Source organism: Dysidea avara, chromosome 1 (assembly GCF_963678975.1).
Source record: "Dysidea avara chromosome 1, odDysAvar1.4, whole genome shotgun sequence".
Classification (NCBI taxonomy): Eukaryota; Metazoa; Porifera; class Demospongiae; order Dictyoceratida; family Dysideidae; genus Dysidea; species Dysidea avara.
In genome coordinates, this window is record NC_089272.1 from 62,125,164 (window position 1) to 62,145,969 (window position 20,806).

General features: G+C 36.0%; 2 protein-coding genes across 8 annotated transcripts; one reads left to right on the forward strand and one right to left on the reverse strand.

The window, feature by feature from the left end:
• Positions 1-4,935: 4,935 nt before the first annotated feature.
• Positions 4,936-10,749, reverse strand: LOC136239913 (uncharacterized). The gene is made up of 6 exons (XM_066030659.1): positions 10,536-10,749; positions 8,990-9,085; positions 7,104-7,440; positions 6,763-7,042; positions 6,098-6,712; positions 4,936-5,432 (listed from the first exon to the last, which is right to left on the reverse strand). The coding sequence occupies exons 2-6, from the start codon at positions 9,059-9,061 to the stop codon at positions 5,084-5,086; spliced, it is 1,653 nt and encodes a 550-aa protein (XP_065886731.1). The 5' UTR covers positions 9,062-9,085; positions 10,536-10,749; the 3' UTR covers positions 4,936-5,083.
• A 237-nt stretch (positions 10,750-10,986) lies between these two features.
• On the forward strand, positions 10,987-20,239 carry LOC136239931 (uncharacterized). 7 transcript variants are annotated; one of them, XM_066030714.1, is made up of 12 exons: positions 10,992-11,125; positions 11,180-11,215; positions 11,280-11,409; positions 11,470-11,842; positions 12,410-12,689; positions 12,883-13,515; positions 13,786-14,185; positions 14,235-14,343; positions 14,396-15,473; positions 16,664-16,812; positions 18,027-18,129; positions 20,007-20,239. In XM_066030714.1, exons 3-9 carry the CDS (start codon positions 11,323-11,325, stop codon positions 14,512-14,514), a joined length of 2,001 nt encoding a protein of 666 aa, XP_065886786.1. In that variant the 5' UTR covers positions 10,992-11,125; positions 11,180-11,215; positions 11,280-11,322; the 3' UTR covers positions 14,515-15,473; positions 16,664-16,812; positions 18,027-18,129; positions 20,007-20,239. The 7 variants fall into 7 exon arrangements, with proteins under 7 accessions (XP_065886763.1, XP_065886775.1, XP_065886786.1 ...); XM_066030684.1 differs by lacking the exon at positions 16,664-16,812 and having other exon boundaries at positions 11,180-11,220; XM_066030698.1 differs by lacking the exon at positions 16,664-16,812 and having other exon boundaries at positions 11,180-11,220; positions 11,297-11,409.
• Positions 20,240-20,806: the final 567 nt, after the last annotated feature.

Below are 20,806 nucleotides of genomic sequence, written 5' to 3' on the forward strand. Positions count from 1 at the left end.
ATGTGGAACAGCATCAATTGCAAGAAACTATAGCTAGCTAGTAGTAGGAAGTCTGGTGGCTGTGGCCAATATGACCATCACCTCTACACTGTAAAAAGGGTTTTTCATTTTAACAAAGAACTTGTTATCCCTGATGCAAAAAACAGCAAACACATCGTTTGTTAAAATAATAACGGGGGTGTTTGTTGTTGTAACATCATTTTCCTGTTAAAGTAAAAAATTGTTGTTACACTAGCAGTCACTTTTCATTAAAACATCTAGAATGTTAAAATAGCAATGAACAGTTCTGCTGAAACAATGTATGCTTTTGTTATTTTTTGTCATTTTTTACAGTGTATATATAATGGTAAATGTCTAAACACGTTGCTTTTTAAAAATATATGTAGTTGTAGTCATTGGGTGATCTCAAATCTGTTGTACATCATACGGTCATTTTAGAAGTAGCTAGAGTATAGTATTTTTAAAAAATAGAAATCATTTGTAGTAGATAATTACATAGTTGTGTTAGAAAAGCTTGATAAACACCAAACAACTGGCTTGTAAATGCCAATCTTTCTGCATTATGATTGGTGGCAGTATACACATAGGCGGTGGAGATGGGGGGCCATGCCCCCCCCTCCCCCTCCCCACTTTTATGGGACACTGTTTGCAAGAAAAGATCAAGATACTCTAATGAATCTAGATACTCTAATAGAGCAGTCATAGTATTCAGAGATGCAGTGTAGCAAGCTACGTAGCTACGTATGTGTAGGTGTAGTTATAAATAAGGAGATTAAGGAGATATAATTGGTGGAGAGCAGCTATTGTCAGCAGGCCATGACCTTTTTTTTTTTTTTTTTGATCTTCAACTTACAGCTGGCCTGGCCCCCTCACTCTTTGGCCTGCTCCACCACCCCTATACATGCAGCTATGAACTTAGCAGTTTATTGGACCAAAATTATTTTGATTCTCCTTGTGTATTATGTTGTTTACTTGCCATAATTTCATTTATGGTGTGACATTGTATGGTAGCTATTATTATGTGATTGTGATGAAATACATGACTACGATAAGGGAACATTACTATGTAACTGATTTTTACTATGTAACTGATTTTTACTATGTAACTGATTTTTTTGTGTTTGTTTTCTGGTTCCCTTTGAAGGTTTAATTTACTGCATGTTTATGTGCTGGGCTATGTTACTGTATCTCCTAGTCATCAACCTGAAATTGTGTATGGGCATACTGCATTACTGTAATAGTATAATTTATGGTATTTTATAATGATCAAGGTTTCATACTGCAAATTGACTGCACTGTCTGACAGACAGTGCATAAAAATATTGCCTATACATAATGTATAGGCAATTACATTTGACTCTATAAGTTAACAACAGACAATATTATTAAATAGCCCTTAATTGAATTATATATATTATGATTTCGTTGTAAAAATTTTCACTAACTATACAACCACAAGTACATGTATGCATATTTTGTATTATAGGTACATACATACAAGAATTATGTTACTTGCAGTAATTAAGTGTAACAGTATAGTCTTCTTCACTCAGCATGTCATATGTGATAGATAGACAAAGCCTGTTTAATATCAACATGTCCAGTACCACAGGTTGATTTGTCTAAATAGTCTGCTTCTATTATACCCTGCTCTTATACCCTGCTGCTTTTGTCTATTATGGTAAGCAAGATGCTATATTTCAAACTACTGTGCTTACAGCTACACTGTATAACCTCAATGTATTTATGCTTAAACTATTATGTTCTTCTAATAAACTACATTGGATAATATTCATTTTAGCCATTTAAAGAACTACAACTGTATCTTTGTCTGTTCATGATCCTGTACTGGTACTGCCTATTGTGTTAACATCATGTTTAATGTTTCAGGCACCTATTGTTATGACAACATAATTGACAGGTGCTTAGATAATTACCCACAAGTTTTACTAGTCCAACCAAATTTAAATTTCCCCTATATTATACCTGCCATCTCATGAGAGGTCAGGAATGTTTGATTATTGGTGACTAGTAGACTAACAATATTATTATGTATCTAATCTGTGTTTTGATATGATAAATAAATTCATTGTATTGCATACATGTGCATACTACAAACCTGACATCACACTCTTCTTCAGACATCTTATATAATGGAGGTAGTGATGAAGGAGCAGATATATCATCAATATGAGAAACATGTCAGGACCTTTTGTTTAATGAGCTAGGACTTAATTGACAACTCCTTTTATAATGCTGCACTTCTAGAGACACTGCGGCATTTATAAATGAAGTAAGAGACAGGTCATTCCCATTTTCTGAAATACTTGTTGTTGTTGTGCTAGTGCTACCAGTACAGTTGCTATGGTTTGGGTAAAAGTAACCTGAGTTAGTAAGATTATCACTGTGGCCACATGTGTCATCATCTAGTGACAGTGACCTGTGCAACTCTTGATGTATAGAGATGACCTCTTGTGGTTATCAACAGATGGCCATGGGCATGTAGGATTATAGGTTATGCCATTACATAATTGTGCTGAGTCCTCTTTTTAAAACAATCTGAGGCATTACTGTGTATTCCAGAGTCAATAGAAGTTGTAAGGCTGTAGTCTACTTCAGATGCTTGGTATTTGCCATAGATAAACCTGCAGTATACAATACAGTAAATAAGTACCAAGTATATACTCACACATTATAAAATTCTTACCTATGCAGATGCTCACTCATTTCTGAGGTATCTGAATTGGGGTAGTGCATCCACAACAATCCCATATGAACTCCTCTCAGATATACCAAAGAATCGTTATGTCCACAAAATTAATTGTTTTTATTCCAAGTGTGCAGGAACTTTCCAGTATGTACATTGTGAATATTAAAAGTATCTTCCATAGCACTGTGTCCATTACAGACAGCAATAATGTGCAGTCCTTGACAATCACGATCATGACCAACTCCATTGTTGAGTATGAACGCTGAGCCAGCGGTGTGTGTAGTTATGTGTATGTGTGTGTGTGTGCGTGCGTGCGTGCATGCGTGCGTGTGTGTGTGTGTGTGTGTGTGTGTGTGTGTGCCTGCCTGCCTGCCTAAATTTTTATTATTGCATGTTTGCAGTTTAGTGGAATTTACCTAATCAAATGAAAGCACACACTTCAACAAAAAACTGAGGGTCCTAAGGATATAGCTACTACCGTTACGTTGCTAATACACAATGATAATTATTTTAATGTGCATCAGGAAACTTGTAACAACTTTTATCTCACAAAATGTATCAAATTATCAGTAAAGTGTAGCTGTTGAATTCATCAGAACTTACTAAATCAAAAATGACAGAAATCATACCTTTATTTATAATATTTATAAATATTTTGACATACTGAAGCTACTCCTTGACACCATTCTTAACATACACCCATCCATTAAACACTGGTCATCCTGCCATACTCTGTCATTTGGAATGTATACTACAGAAGGATATACACATTACATTACATTCTTTCTTTTATATATATTAGGGCTAATAATGAATCGTGTGCACATCATGATCATATAAACACCAAGCATGGATGCAAGCAGTATGAGATATTTGTTTATTATGAATTGATTGCGTTGATGAGCTACACAGTAGAATGCACATCTTGCACACAACACATACACTCCATGCACACATTATTGTGTATAATGTATCCTGTGTAGTATTACTGTAAGCCTGACTACCGAAATTATATCCTATGCAACTGGGTCCCAAAAGTTGATTTATTTATTCTATAGTTGGTTATTATACACCTGAGCACACCATGTACCACAAAAACCCAGTAATATCAAAAAGAGTATTGTGTGTTCTTTTCCAATGGTTATATATTTTACTGGAAAAGCACATTTTTCACATGTTTGCATTCCTGGATTATCATCCATACTAAAACTGTATTCCTGCATGTGTAAGAACCATGCTTCTTACACAAGGGTAAATTTTGGTACATCACAGAACATTTGCTGTGTTTTAAGAAAAAAACTTGCCATAACTTAAAGTTTTGGCTTCTTCTTTACATGTTATTCCCATCTACGTGTTTGCATATACTTTTTTGTAACATAGCTAATTATGACTGGTGAATCATGGCATATCACATTGGAAATGTTTTTAGCCACTGTAAAGAATGATATAGGCTTTATTCTATCTTACCAATACTGCTAGGGTTCCATGCATGAATGTATGTTTATTGTATATAATTATTGTGAGGTAGGTTTGTTTATGAGAAAGTGCAAATTAAACCTCCATGATCCCTATACTACCATACTGTGTAATAAGAGCTTGAAAATGTCATCTGTGAGCATTCTAATAGCGTATTATAAGAAGAGAGATTTTGTGATAAAATACAGGTTTAATCACTAGTAACAGTTGTGTTGTATTCTCATAGTAATAATGTTGCTTCACTTAGTCAACCTAAGCCCTTGGCCAATAATGAGTTGCTAAAACTTTATTAAGCACTGTAAAGCCCTTTAAACACCGGAATTAATTGTCCATCAGAATAGCACTTTATGAGCAAGAAGTCGAGAACAAGTGTCTGCAGGTTAGTGAGGTTACACTTTGATCATACAGCAGCCATAAAGGTGGAGAAACAAAAATTAGCTACATCTGCAGGTATACTAGTGGACATTTAATCCTTATAGCTATATACATAGACTGAATTAGGGATTAAATGTCCACTAGTATGTATTGGCAACCTTCGTTATTTCTCTACTTTTATGGCTATACATATATGCAAACTTTCCATCTAACTGTAACCGTAATATAATAGCTGAGATTTGAATACTCCTTTCCTCCCAGCAATAATAGACCCTCAATACCATGGATCCAGAAGAGACAACAACATTATTATATTATTATTGTGACTTATTTTATAGCTACTGGACTTATGATAAAATTCATAACTTCATACGTATATTTCACCATCACACTCCATTAATTATAAAATACACCAACTTATATAAATTTGTAAGTGCATGGATTGCTTTATATAATTCATTTTAAAATTCTACATACTGTTTGTTTGAATTCATTAGGATTGTATAAAAAGGCATTGGAATATCACTCTTCATGATTATTTAATAACTCATAAGTGATAGACAGCATTTTAATAATATCAGCATGTCCTGTACCACTGGATGATCGCTGCAAGCACTCCAAAATATTATTGAACCAGCCAAATGCCTTTCTAGGTAGAACATCTATTAGGTGATGAATCTTGTCAGTGCGTGTCTTGGCAACATTCATAAGAATTTCTTTATCTTCATCTGTTAACAAATCCATTGTTATCAGATGAGGTAGCAGGGCACCAATATCTATTTTTTCTATCAACACTGGATAATTCTTTTGTAATGCTTTTTTCTGCCTTTCTTCAGTTTCAGATGTCGCATTGGAAGAATCATATTGGCATCTAAAGTGAGAGAATTTAAACATGTCATTGTTTGTTTGACAGAAGTGTTGGAACGTCAAAGGACATGTGGTTACTTTGATGCAGCAATTTCAAGTTTTATTGATGCTGAATTAATATAGGAGCTAATTAATATTGTGTAAAACAAAAGCTAAAAGTTGAAGGTAGTTACTTTCTGCAAACAGTTGCTAGCTACAGGACAGTCAATTTTAATTTTAACATTATAAAATTTCAAAGACATTTAATTTCAGCCTTAATCATACTCCTTGTCACACTATATGATTTGATAACATGTTGAAACACTTGTGTTATTGAGAGATACAGTGCACAGTTATGTACTTATTATAACTGCCTATGAGACAGCCAAGTTTGGCCCATATAAAGATACCATACAATTTTTCTGAGGGGAAGTTTTTGTGGTTTTTGCGATTTGACTGCTATTCATTAAAACGTTTTCCCCTTAAAATTTGTTTCTCGATCAAAATGGCATTATAACTGCAAAAAGAATTGTAAAGAAATACAAATTTCCCTCTTGACATTTTGGATGGTGACGGTCCGAAAGAAATTTTATCCTCAAAAATAACCAGCTGCAATATGGTAGGTTACCACATGACCCAAGGACATGGTGATATACATTAAAATAATGTGATTTAATACAAACCACAAACCTGCAATCAAGTATCTTTTTTGATCTCTCATACATTCCTAGTAAAACTGGTGATGATAAGCCAGGAGAAATATCAGCAACAAGTCTGTGTTTCATGTGCATTGATTCTAGTTGGCAGCTTCCTTTACATGAGTGACTGTTATAATGTGCATGATATGAGCAGTAACTGCTGTTTCTACAACATGTAACTCCTGAATACATGTTCATAGGTGAAGAAATGGGAGATGAAGTAGTTAGATTGTTAGAACCATGTCTTGTTTTTACACCTACAGTACAGTTGTGTAGGTCCTGCAGCTGGTTTGGTTGAAAGTAACCTGAGTCAAGTAAAGCATCATCATTCTCATCAGAATTTGCAGTGTAATAGGCATCTGAGTCGTCACCAAATGACAGTGACCTTTCTAAGTCATCATCAAATGATGACCTGTCCAAGTTATGAGTTAATGGTGACCTTTGACTATTACTAGATAAGCATGTAGGATTAGAAGTGATATGATTGCATAACTGTGCTGAGCTGTCAGTCAGTTCAGGAGATCCCTTTGGTGAATCACTACAACAGATCCCTGAGTCAAGAGATCTTGTGTTATCATCATCAGTGGAAGTGTGATCATAGAGAAATCTGTAACAGAGATGAATGTAATACATGATAGATTCTTGACATTTGCTCACTTGTGAAGGTGCTGACTGACTTCTGAAGCTGAGGAGTTGGGACAGTACATCCACAACAGTCCCAAGCGAACAACCTCTACATATACCAAGCTGCCAATACGGCCACAAATCCTCAGTTCACTCTTATTCCAAGTGTGTTGACATTTTTCAGTATAGACATTGAGTACTCTGAAGTTGGAATCATCTTGGTCTTTAGTGCTGAAATCAATAATGTGCAGTCCTCGAAATTCACGATCATGTCCAACTCCATTGTCAACTATGAACACTACCCAAACATTTGCTAGTAAGTAGAGGGCATGCATGATGACTACATACCACTTATCAAGTATTTTTCCACTTACCATTATCTTCATACTTGTTGGCAAATTTATTTTTGTGAACATATTTTGGCTCTTCGGGAATGGAGTGGTTGGGAATTGAGTTAAGTAAGAAGCAATACTCCATCCACATTTTTTGATCTGCTTTGCTGTCTGCATAAAAGGAGAACATCTTTCCTTCAAATTTAATAGTGATGCTTTCCTTTGGATCTGCTTTAACATAGTCAACTTTTGCAAATGAAATTTCTAACAGGCTTGAAATTCCTCTGGCTACAGACTCAACATCTTTAAACAGATGCAATTTTGCTGGTTCATTTTCCACACCGCCACATGTGGCCTTTAAATACCGTCGCTTGTAACCCTAACAAGATATTATAAGATGTGATAAAATGGTTACATAATAATTTATAAATTATAGTGTACAAACAAGTTACATGTGTGTCTAACAAGGGTCCAAAACTTGGTTTCATGCATGCAATCTCATATAGCTTGCTTTACAATCTCATTCAGGTCTCAATGAGATAATTATCTATGGTTGCTAACCCCAGTAAATTTTTAATGAATTTCCCTGCACATGATAGTACAGTTTGCCTTCTAAAGGGGAAGGTGCAACTGGGTACGTAGTCACAAGGTTAACATTGTGAGGTACATGCAATTGCATGTGAATTTGTCAGTCTTCTGTGTTTTTTTAGCCAATTTATTCATCGTGCATGCCAGTAGTGATACCATTATAATAGCTATGCTGTTATTTGAGAAATTTTGAAAATATTTCAGCTGAATTACTACTAAATACTTCACTGAATTACATTTACAAATATTCAAGATTGTACAATTTCATACAGGATTTTCGGTCCCTTGACTGAGAATCTGTGGCTGAAATAATGCACGGCAGCTGATTGTTTGGACCACTAGCACTGCATGTCCTTAGTTAAACTGAAAGGCTTCTAAACAAGTGATTATTACTGCATTTATTATTTGATGACAGTAGCAAATTAATGCATGTAGCTATAATGGTTTACTTAACAGAACTATATAATCAGTATTATGTAACATCACAGTGTCAGTGTGCTTAATAACAACTTTACAAGGTCAATGTGCAAGTTTGTGTGGGTGGCTGTAATAAGGAAAGATATTATGAACTATTTCCTTTTTTGTCTCACAGGTGGGTAGTTTTTAAGTAGACTCATCACTAAGTAACTACAAGGCCCCTATGTAATAGTGACAGTATCAGGTATGTTCAGAACATGCAGGTAGAGAGTTTAAATTTTATCGTTATTAAGACAAGTAGATTACAGAGAGGTCTCATAGATAGCTCTAATGAAGTGTCATAGTAAATAGTTGTAACAGCCAAGAGTGATTTGCCTCCATTTAATGCTTTCTTTCACTATATATGAGTATAGTGCACTAGTTCATAATTTTTATAATTAAACACAACATCTAGCAGACAAAAATGAACTTTTCATTCACTGAGCCTGCCCTTTTAATAATTTTAGTGGACTATATTGCAGGGAAGGTAAAATCCTAACCATGAAACTCCTTCCCCACTCCTTATAGGTGCGCCAGCAGGTACAGCATGGAGTCTACAGAATTTATAAAGTCAAAGACAAGTAGCTGTAGTACTGAAGGGCTGACATTGCATCCTTGCATTCTCATAAAGAATGCCCCATTGCAAATGGCTGAGGCATCCCTGCATTTACACAGAAATAAACAGCATCAGCTAAGGAAGCTGTTTTTCAGCTGTATAATACATGAAAAAACTTACACCAAGCATGCAAATATTTAAATAAAGTGCTATATTACGCCAGAAGGCATGGAAAAATGTTTAGTAGCTAGTGAGATTCATCAAAATAGTATTATAATTAGGTGTAAGATATGACACAGATGATCTACTGTGCTTAATCTTGGCTAACCTTATCATTGATTCTAGCATGTACCATCCCACCAAACACTTGTCGTCCTGCTGCTTTATATTGCCTGGCCATGTTCAAAATACAATCCGCTTAAATCTGTAATGAAGTAATAAGGTTATTAGTATATAACATACAATACTGTGTAGCTATGTGAGTATGCATGAGTACAGTTAAACAGTGCATATTTTCATTGCATGCATGCAATTTAGTTTATAATTGTTTTTAAATTTAGATAGAAGCTCACTGACATACAGTATACTTACGCTATCTTATGACTTGCATAAGCAAATGTGCTTTGAGAAACCTTTAAGGAAAAGTGGTATTTAGCTAACAAGCAGAGAAATGGTCAACATAATAATTCTAGACCACCAGCAAACTGTTTCATTTGTGCTAAATAAATAATTTTTGGCTATCATAATATAGGTTGTTGTATGTTCCATTGCAATTTGTAACTTTTTGAGTTACACCTCTAGAACCCCCTTTTAACAACATTTATGCCCAACTCTAGAATCACCACTGTAATGATATTATTCTGCTAAAACATGCAACACGTACTGCCAATCCCCAAGATTTTCAAAACTTACTTTCACAAGGAAGGAGGGGGCATGGTTTCCCCACCCTTAGAATCGTGCATGATATAATTATGCTTAATGTTAGAAGTTTTAGCAAGACCACACTCCTACTCCATAATAAAAAGGTGTATCTGCATAGAGTTTAACACTGGAAAGCAAGATCCATATCCCATATAATACGTACGTAAACATATCAGTTCCCTGGTGGGACTTCAAGGTGCCCATGCATGCAGCCACCTCTGAGGTACTAGCACATCTCATGCAGGAGAATTAGCCTATACATTGAGCTGTCTTTTAGCATCTAGTGCGGTACACAGGTAATTTGTTTCATTGGGTAGGCGTGGCTACATTGTGTCATGAAAAGTGAAGATTGTGAAGTCTATGAGTACTTTGCTATGTATAAAAGTACGTATGTAATATGACATAATAATTACATATGCAACTATGTATGTACAGTAGCTATCTATTTACAAGTGACAGAAATAATGGCAGTTTGAAAAGCAGATACCATGTGCATGCACGCAGATGTATCATATCAAGTGGATTGATTGCATACAGGTATAGGGAAGCCTATAATATGCGAGCGGCTACCTTGTTGATCTTTCAACTATAGTCAGCAACCACTAATACCTCCAAAATGTTGCTAGATGTACTTAATGAAGACATACATTATTGTTAATTATTTCCATTAATGTACAAATGTAGATATGAGTATTGTCGTACATGACCATACATGGTCTCAAATGGATAGTGTGCTCTTTAGTCTGCCTGTCAACTTTTTCTCTATCCATATACATTCATTTGGCCTGGCCATAGATATAAGTTATTTATTTATTTATTAAGGATTTAGTGCTAGCTAGGCTCTAATATCTATATGGCCTGATAGTATCTATCAGGCATTGTGAAAAACTGGTACAGCTACTGTGTTTTGCTTATTCAAACATATTATCTATGATAACAAAACCAAGACATACCGATCGAGTTATGGATATACGCCGGTCACTAGAATCTGGTACTAGCTGCACTGCTAAACAGGCTGAGTCTTTCTACTCTGAAGTGGTTAATTGCGAAGTTAATTGTACATCCGCTGCTGGCTGGATTCCACCATAGGCATAGATAAGTCGGGGTATATTATCCACTGACTCATCCATTCCACCGTCTTCATGTATTTATACACCCAAAATAATTGCAAAGCTCGATTCTAATGAAATCATTGTAGCTATGGGTCATCCGGCATCACAGCGACCTTTTTCTAGTTGCTATCAGCTAGTTACGCTGTTCAGCAAACATCCGGTGTCATCGACCATTGATGATATACATAGGCGCGTTGTCAACTCAACCACTGACCTTATTGTTATAATTCAACAGCGAAAGAATTAGATGCGAGATTAGATGGTTTAACCAATTAGATTGCGTTAGGGAAATTTCCCCCTGTCTGTCCCTTTACGTCGAGTCACTGTGTATTATATACTTCGTTCTTACTGGTAATTTATTCAGAAAGCGGATAACTTGATTAAATCAGCTGTTTGGTAGTTGCAATGGTGCAGGATTGAATAATTGTTTGGTACGTACACTATAAGCTCTGTCACTGCATGAGCATCATGATACATTTTTTTAGATGATTGTTTAGTCGCTTATCCCTATTATGTTACGTGTAAGGTATTGGTTATTATAGTGCTATTAGTAATCACTGAATGCTTTCTGTTTTCATTACATAGTGTCTGCTAATTTATAGGGGCTAACTAATTGTGGGATTGCCGGATGGCGGAAAGTTCAGTTGTGGCGACGTCCCCTCGTAGCGCAGTCCACGAAGGGGTAGTGTATGTTGTTGACAAGCAAGACCAAGAGGCAAGTAGCTGCTATACAATTATGTATGGCAGAAGTCTGAGATTTTCTTTTGCAATGTAGGCCCATGTGAAGTGGTATTTGAAGGCATTCTGTGTTGGCACGGATGGCCAGCCAGCAAGACTGGTAGTGTTCGAGAATTCCAAACATGCCAGTAAGGGAAAACCTGTAATACGAGTCATACAGTTATCTGATGTTAAGAGCATATCATCCTCCAATATCAACAAACATCAGAAGAAGCTAATTGTTATTGTGGTCTGCAATGGAGATGACTTTCTGTTTCATGTCAAGTCAGAGGATGATCATGCAAAGTGGCTTGGATATTGTAATGTGTTGTATACCTTGCCAAACTATGTTATCCCTGAGATACCAAAACGTAACCTTATTTCAAGAGAATGTACCAACAAATACACCGATCCCTGCAAGTTTGGTGCTGGTAAGTACATAAATTATGCACAATTGAAAAGGGCCACATAAACTAATAATCTCTGCCCGCATTGCTGTTTTCTGTATCAATGATAATTCCATTACTGGTAGAGTCATGGGAGTTATCAATTTAGTTTTTAATAATGAAAACTCACCTACCGTCATTGGTATATTGAGCATTGGTATAAATGAGAAATTATAAAAATCTATTTAATGTAGTCTTTTCTCTGAGCGGTATAGGCCTGAGGACAGAGAACTTAGAAACTAAAAACAGATAATATTGTGTTCAGTATAATGCACGACACCTCAATGGCCTGCTATAATAATATTGTTAGTGCATTAGTAGATCAATGGTGCTAGTACTGTATAGTAGCTAAACTATAAGTGTTTGCAGTGTAAGTAGCAGATTTTATCACAATTCCATTATTATAATAATTATCAGTGTGCTTGTGGGAGTATCAGATATCATAATATTTTTATGTATACCTGTAGGTATGTATGTAAGATGTTGAGAAAGCATTGTTTGCAGCAGAACATTGCATTAAGTTCAGTTATGATAGACTTATTATTCTTATAGTCCACATATTTGTCGTTTACTTGATCAATGAGGGAGTAGCATCCATCCTTGGTTTATCTGGACTCCACATCATCACCATTAAGGAGAGTGATCGCACCTTTAATGTCTATGCTTATCATACAGAGAAGCATCTTGTAGCTTGGGACCATGACAAGATACGACGATCTGGTTGCGTTGAATCGTTGGTGTTCATAGAGCCCGGAAGAAAGTGTCATGGAGGACCAGGACTATTGTTGATGTACTGCTCATCCCCTAGCAAACTTAGAAAATGTCTCCATAAGTAAGATTTCCCCAATTAAATTGTTATTTATGTGTAACTAAAACTATTTGAATAATTGAGCATTGTGATATTCCCCTTTGTTTGTGTGTGGGATAGTGCTTCAGATGCACATTTTAAATTAAAACTTGTGGTTTGTGGAATGAGTATTTGTGTAAATTCCATGTATATAAGGCTTCATTCTTACCTTTTTTAGTTTTATTTGGAACAGTTCCACAGCTTTCACATCAGCAGAGTCCGTGTCTGTTGATCCTGAAGTTAGTAGTCCCTATCTCACAAGTAGTGACAGTCGCCAGTTGGTCCATACTACATCAACTGTACCTCCGACAGCAAGTCAAGGCTGGTACATGCCACCATCTACAAAACCAAAGGGAATTCCTACCAGTTGTATCCATACAGACAAAATCACTCCTAGTATAGATAATTCAGTGTGTTCTTCAAGCATCTCTCAACTGCATTCTCCTTCATGCAAAAAACTTTTTGCACCTAATCATGATAGTTTTAACAATCAAGCAGAATTTCGTTTACGATCTGAGGTGATATCAAAATCACAAATCAGTACATACAGACAGTCAGAGAGCTTTAGCAAACTAAAGAGTAAGAAACTGAACAGCAGAAGTCATGTCACTCAGCCACCTCAAAATGCTGGTGGTACAGACACACAGGAACCACCACCTCTTCCACCTAAGCCAAAGAAACTTTCTTCAACTGCTAGTGTGGCTCCACCATCAATGACTGATAGAACTACTAGTTGCGACAATTCTTGCTCCTCTTTGACAAGTGTGTACCAACATACCAGCTGTTCTCAAAGTAAATTGCTTTCAAAGAGGTCAGTTTAGCTTTTGTTCCCTGATGCAGTACAGCTTTAATCCAGCGTCGCTCGAACAAGTTGCTCGCGATTAAATATCTTGCTAATTAAGGGGTGTAGCTACTATTTTCCTCACGAGTCTTCATCCCTCGAGTCTTAAGATGAAGATTCATGAGTGAAACAGCTGCCACGCTCCTTAATTAGCGAGTTATTTAATGGCGAGCAATTTGCTCAAGCGACATTGGATTAAAGCTGTACCGTATGTTTTACTATTGCTTTATCTTGTTATAGCCCTCGTTCCCAATCCAGTGTCTCACAGGCTAGTTTGAAGGAGTCAGTTGAAGAAAGGCTACTTCAGGAATGTGCAGTAATAATCACAAGAAAGCTTGATATTAGTAATATTCTATCCCATTTATTGCAATGTGGTCTCCTAACACGCAAAGATCAACAGTTTTTACTTAACCAGATGCGTACCGATGATGACAAAGTGTACTACCTGCTGTATAATTTGCCACGTAAAGCTGATGGATGGTTTGATAGGTTTTTGGAGTGCCTACGTGATTCACAGGAGGGTACCGGGCACAAGGATATTGCTGATACTCTTGAGGCTAAATTAAAAGAGGCTAGACATCAAAGCACTTTGAACATCCCAGCAACTGTACCGATACCAGTTTCTAGTGACACAGATGAAGTATGTTTAAATTTACAGCACACTTTGTTATGCATTATCATTTTTACAGCCTTATCCTGTGTTTATTGAGTCTCAAAGTAACGATACTGTTGACATCGTGCAAGTGCTGTCATCAGATTCTGTTGAGTCTTTGATATCAAAAGCTCGTGACAAATTCAGTGAGTTAGATTTATTGGAATGTTAGTGATATTACTACAATGTGTGTTTCAGATATTAGCTCAACTGAAGCATTGAGAGTGGAATTAAAAGAATCTCCATTGCATCATGAGAAGTCTGTAGGAGAGTCACGTATCCACAGATATAGCTATATCGTTGTCCATAAGCTGTAAAATGCTGGTCATTTATGGCTTCCCATTATATTTAAATTGTCTTCTTTTGCTTACTGTTTTAATTGCATAGCAGCTGATCTGTATCACTTTGCAAGCTGTGTATTTTGATTTTTCATCATCATTACTAAATAAATCATTGTACATTTTGTATTGTCATTGTAGCTATTAATTCATGGATTTTGTGTGGTTTGATGCCAGTGTTTTAACACACTTTGTATAAACTCTTTGTTCATCACTGTAATTTCCACTGTAGATTTTAAGAGACGTGCATCTAAACAATGTTTCGCCTCGCCAATTTGGCCTGACTTGGGCGGGCGGTGCTGAAACCTCATTCTACGTAGCTATATATGCGGTGGGAAATTACCTGGGAATTCGAAACCATGTAAGGCACATGACGAGTTAGGTAATACCGGAAGTCTTGTTGTCACACGTTATTCTCATGTTTTCAGTGTAACCTGACACGTTATTTCTAAAAACAACTAGGCGTCTGTGAGTGACGTCTTGTGTATGCAGCTACTTCGTGCAATTTCGTCTTGAAGGTCCAGCTCTTGAGCGGACGAGTAATCATCAACATGGAGGAACTACAAATGAAAGTGCTTCAAATCTGTTCCCCAGCCATTAAGGACATGTTAGATATCAGCGCTATCGTGCCCCACCTGAATGCTAACAATCTACTGACGAAGGACAATGTTAAGATGTTAACGAACATGTCGAAGACTCAACAAGAGAAAACTGAATACCTTGTTTATATACTACCAAGGAAGAATAATGGATGGTTTGAGAAGTTTCTTCAATGTTTAGAGCAATCAGCTGAAGTTGCTGGACATACAGAGTTAGTGAAGGAGCTAACAGTCACACTGGATGATATGAAACAGATAAACAATTCAAAACAAAGTATAGCTGGAGAGTGTGCAGCAGCTAATGAAGTAGCTGTGCCATATGGGAGTGGCCGAGAAGAGGTAGGTACAACATGTATTACAAACATTAAGGCTTGGTGTTTGCATCACAACACATGCCATACAGAACTATTACTGTACAGCCATATAGCCTATGGGCATGACATAGTTTTCATGTAGATATTAGTAGCAGGTGGCTGCTGGCTGACAAGCAGTTACAATTTTCAAGGGTTGTACCTTGTATAGCATCTGTATAGTATGTATAGTAGCTGTATAGTATAGTATGTGAATGTTTAACTACAGTACATACATACGTACACTATAACTGTTATTAGTTGCATGGTAAATTTTATTAATATTATAGTATACCCATACATAGTGGTCATACCTTAGTTGTGATTAATTGGTTAAATAGATAACTAACCATCTGATTAACCTAGTGAACTAATTATAAACTCCAGTAGTCTTGAACTATGTGGTGTGTTGCTTGTTTGAGAGGGTCAGTGATAATGGAGCTATATTAATGGTGGTTGTCCTGTAGCTAAAGTTGAAATTATCACTAGTAGACATTTATCATCTTATATCACAACTTGTTTTTACCAAAGCATACAGGTAGTTTCTACAAGAATGGTGACATCAAGTGCTCCTATAGAAAACAGTTTAGATCACTAATTTGACATCATCTTGTTGACACAAAATGTTTTATATGCTAAATTGGTGTAAACAAGAGAACACTGTTATTCAATACTTATGATCCCTATATGCCTTTAAAAATTCAGCACCATGCACGGGTGTCTAAGTCTAGTAATCGCATGCTGCATTAATGTGCATGAGTACTGCTGGAATAGTGCACTGTATAATGTATGTTGTGGTGGTTGTGTTACAGATATGATATGCTATCTTCTGTGATTGGTTTAAGTAGTAGTTATCATGCCATCGGATGTTTGATATTAAAATGCTATGATATACTCGATTTTCTAATGAATGCTGGCTACATAGTGTAACTGTATAACTATTATTAATTATTATAAAGCTTGCCATACACCTATTTGTTTTACAGTGCACGAATAAGTATATTGTATTGTAAACATGGTTTTCCAGAATTCTAGTTTGGAATTCTATGCCAATTAGTTTTACATAATAGTGTTCTTGTGAGCAAAGTTGGTTCTGGCACAATATATGCTCTAAACCATCTACTTGGTTATCGTGGTTTGTCAGAATTGTAGAAATTGATTCTTGCATTTCGATTATAGAACATTGCTGTATTACTGGTGGATGGCATACAGGAGGAGGAACCAATTTTGAAATAGTAACTGTTGATTGTAATGCTCATCCCAAGCAAACCTGTGACATGCTTACACTGCAATAGATAAGTTGTAGCACATGAACATGAAATCCGTTAGTAAGTTGAGTAATCATACCACTCAGAATTCGTTATCACTGCCCAAGCACAACTAATAAATGGCCCTTGCATATGCAAATCCTATTGGTGTAGATGCATATAATTTTATTAAAAAGTGCTATGAAAGAACAATTTTGATGTTGTGCTACTTCTAAAAACCAGGTGTCCATGCAGCTAACTAACTCATCTGGAATTAACCAACTATGTATTTTACTGATTTAGCCAATAGGTTTTTGGTTTTGCAATAGCTAATACATAATTAATTTACTGTAATTTTGGATTCTTCAATGACGCTGCTATGGAAGCGCTTGTTAAACAAAATGCTTTTAACAACATATTACGCACATGAGTATCTTCTAAACTGTTTTATGTTTTGACTATCATGTTTTTCCACAAATTCTCTTGACAAAGCCTCAAAGCTGCTCTTAATTTTTGTTTATGTACATAAGGGTCACGCCCCCTTTCCAACTCGAAGGGATAGACTATTCCTGGTAGTCTACGATGCCTGCACTGTTCTTTTTCAGTTGTTAAACACTTGTAAAACTCAAAGGGAAAGTAATTCATAAAGTCTGAGGAGAGTCGCCACACACGTATTTCAGACTGCTGAAAAGAAACCACCTCAGAGCAAAAGTTTACCTGTGTGGTAGTTTAATACAGACTTCATTTTGCTTTTATTTCTTACGTGCAAGCTGCTTTTACCATTAATTTGATGATTTTTTTCACATGGGTGCGTACAGACAAACATAGGTAGGTACGCACACATACACACACACACACTTTTCCAAAAACAATTTCAGTAAACCAGGTGAGCCCCCACAGCCGGCCTTCGGCCAGCTGTGGGGGCTCACCTGGTTTAAAAAGTGCAGCAATCATGAGATACTACATAATTATCATGATCTGCAGAGTTAGGTAAAGAAAGTATAATGGCATAAATTTTGGCTAAACAAGAAAAGTTGGGTAACAGTGGGTCTCTGGTCTACTGTATATGTCAACCGAATAGCCCACAATGTTGCCAGAAACCAGCCTAGAATTGAGTATTAAAGGAGTAAGTATGAACATTAGAATTAGGAAACAAAAAACACCAGTGCAATAGTCGTGTTTCAGGTTTTTGTTTTTGGCTTTAGAACTTTATCATTATTTTTCTGTATTTAAAGTATAACTTCAATTTGTTAGACAGTCAGTCTAATATTTATACCACTTCATTTATTTTACAGATATATACCATATTAGTGGAATCACATGAAAGTGATCACACCATCACTGTTAAATCATCAGAATGTGTTAGTACATTATTGGATAGAATCCGTGAACAACAAGGTAAACAATTGTTGTGTGTATTGTATACTAGTGTGAAGGAAAATTAGAAATTTTACATTAATTTTGTCAATGAGTAGGATCATAGAAATAAAAACAATGAAACAATGGAGATCACTTTTACACCTGCAGTGTCTAGTGGACATTCTTTGGTAAACTATTTCTAATATTTCCTTACAGTTGTTTGTTTTCTTTTTTGTAACATGATTTATGACTGGTAAACCAATCAAATGAACAGAGAAATGAATGGGTCCAATACATTAAATGGGTCCAACACATTATAAGAATCAATTAAGTGACTGAATGTGTACCCTGACCATCAATTACTGAAAAGCAATGTGGCCATTCTGCTTTGTTGTCAACTATATTCTTGGTCATAGGCGTAGCAACCGGGGGGCAACGAGGGCTGGTGCCCCCCTTGCGATTTCTGATTATAAATGGCAAAAAGATTGAGATACTCTAATAGAGCAGTGAATTACTCTAATAAAGCAGTCACAGTATTCCGAAAAGCACTGTAGCAAACTATGAAGTTGTAAACAAGGATTTTTTATGCGCTTTGTCAGTGATACAATGTATACTTGGTAGAAAGCAGCTATTTATTGTTAGCAGGTATTGACCATTTTTATTTATTATTATTTTGCTCTTCACACCATGCCTATAGAGCCCCCCTACCTAAAAAAATATCTTGCTACTCCTTATGTTCCCAGTTATAAAGTGTTACAAATGAAGAACAGTTAAATACAATCAATCCAGTCAATTATATGACTGAATGCATACCGAGACTATCAGTAGATCATTTGCACGTAAGGAATATGGTGGTTAAATAATTACAATTGTACAACATTCAGTGTCCTTTAAAATGTTGAAGCCTATGATGGTGAGGTAAAAAACTTTCATGGGAACTTGAGCTATCATATTAAAGATGAAATTTTAATCTTCAGGATGATAATAATTTGTGAAAATTTGTAAATTTGATCACTGCACAAGACTCTAATAACTTTTTTTTTCAGCAAGTGGAAAGTTTACGTGTGAGGAAAATAATTTTACCGCTATGACATGAATACATTGGCTTTTGTGAAACTGGTCTATTTGAAAAGTGCACGATGTGGCCATTCCAGTTTGTTTTCAATATTATGTTCTACCCATTGTACAGCATTACAAGCAAAGAACAGTCAAGAAGTGTCTCTGCAATCACTCCTCTCACTATCATTAAAATACCTTCTCCTATGATACATACGTACCTCCAGCTCTACACAAGACATGCCTCTTTACCAACCACAGCAAGTATCATGGATAAACCTTCTTCTTCCGTTGTGTCCCACTTTATTCTACTACCACATAAGTGTTGATTTGGAACAATGCATCGTGACTTCGGTGCAATTTCCATGCAGTTATTGTACCTGATGAGTGAGAAAATACTCCCATACTATTTAGAGTTAGGTGACAGCTGATTCATAACATCATCCTGTTATTTCCTATGTTTGCCAATCCTCCTAATTGCATTAAAGCTGACCTATCCAAAACAACTTCATTTGACAAATTCTTGAGCTAAAGCAATGTTAAACAGAAAAGAAATCAGGCCTGTAGTGTTAACTGTAGTCAAGTTACTGTATGCTTGGCTAACAGAATCACAGGTAGTAGAAAATTCAGGAATCCCATAGATGGGTTTGAGATCACTCTAAAAGACATTTCTGGGCTTGGTTGTGCCTAACCAATGAAGGAAAATTGAAGCTGGTTTTTGGGTGATACTTTTTGGAACAAAGACCAAACTTCCACTATCCCTACTTTACGTACCACCACGCTGTATGATATTCACTACCAGGATATGTTTATGTGAAGAGTATATTTGTACTGTAGCAATATTATGTGGTGTTCCATAGATATTGTTCATCCCATCAAGATCAATGTGATGGCTGGAGCAAACAGACTGCATGTACGCCATAATAGGCATTAACAGTGACTGTCACGTTTAGTACTACAATACTAGCTGACTATCATTTTTTTGTACGTTTTTTTATATGGTATACTTTTTAGTATGAATATAATATGCAATATGTATATGCAATCCCACATTTTACATATAAGAGAAGGTTTACTCATGTCTTTGAAGAAAGTTTTGGTGTATTGTACACAATGTAACTGCATGTCAATACACATCATTGCATGGCTTCTGTCAAGCATGTGATTGCTGTACATCTAGCTTGTAAACTTTAAAAGCCACAGGAGAAATTTTACTGCATACAATCTCCTACAGATTTTAAAAAGCCAGATACAATAACTGCAAAATAGATTCAAATGGCTTAATAATTATTATGTGCTAATATAATGCCAATACACTTGATGTTATTGCCCTTTTAGTAATGGATGTTTGTACTGGCTTGCATTGTTCTGGTGTAGGTTTGGCTTGTTTGATTTTATCCATGATAACTTGCTGCTACTGCTTATGCTTGTACATGTGTAGGAACAGTGCCTTATAACTCTGCCTTATATTGTGTGCATATGGTCATGTTAAGTTCCTTATGTACCACTCTACTTCCATAAGCTATAAATTATTCATCAGCATACATATAGTGGGCTGGGAACTAATAGATTAGATTTCAAACTAGTGCTCATCTTGCATAAGTTAAGCAAAGGAAGTTTCAGATATTAGCTAAGTTCCTTGAATACATGCCTAGACTCT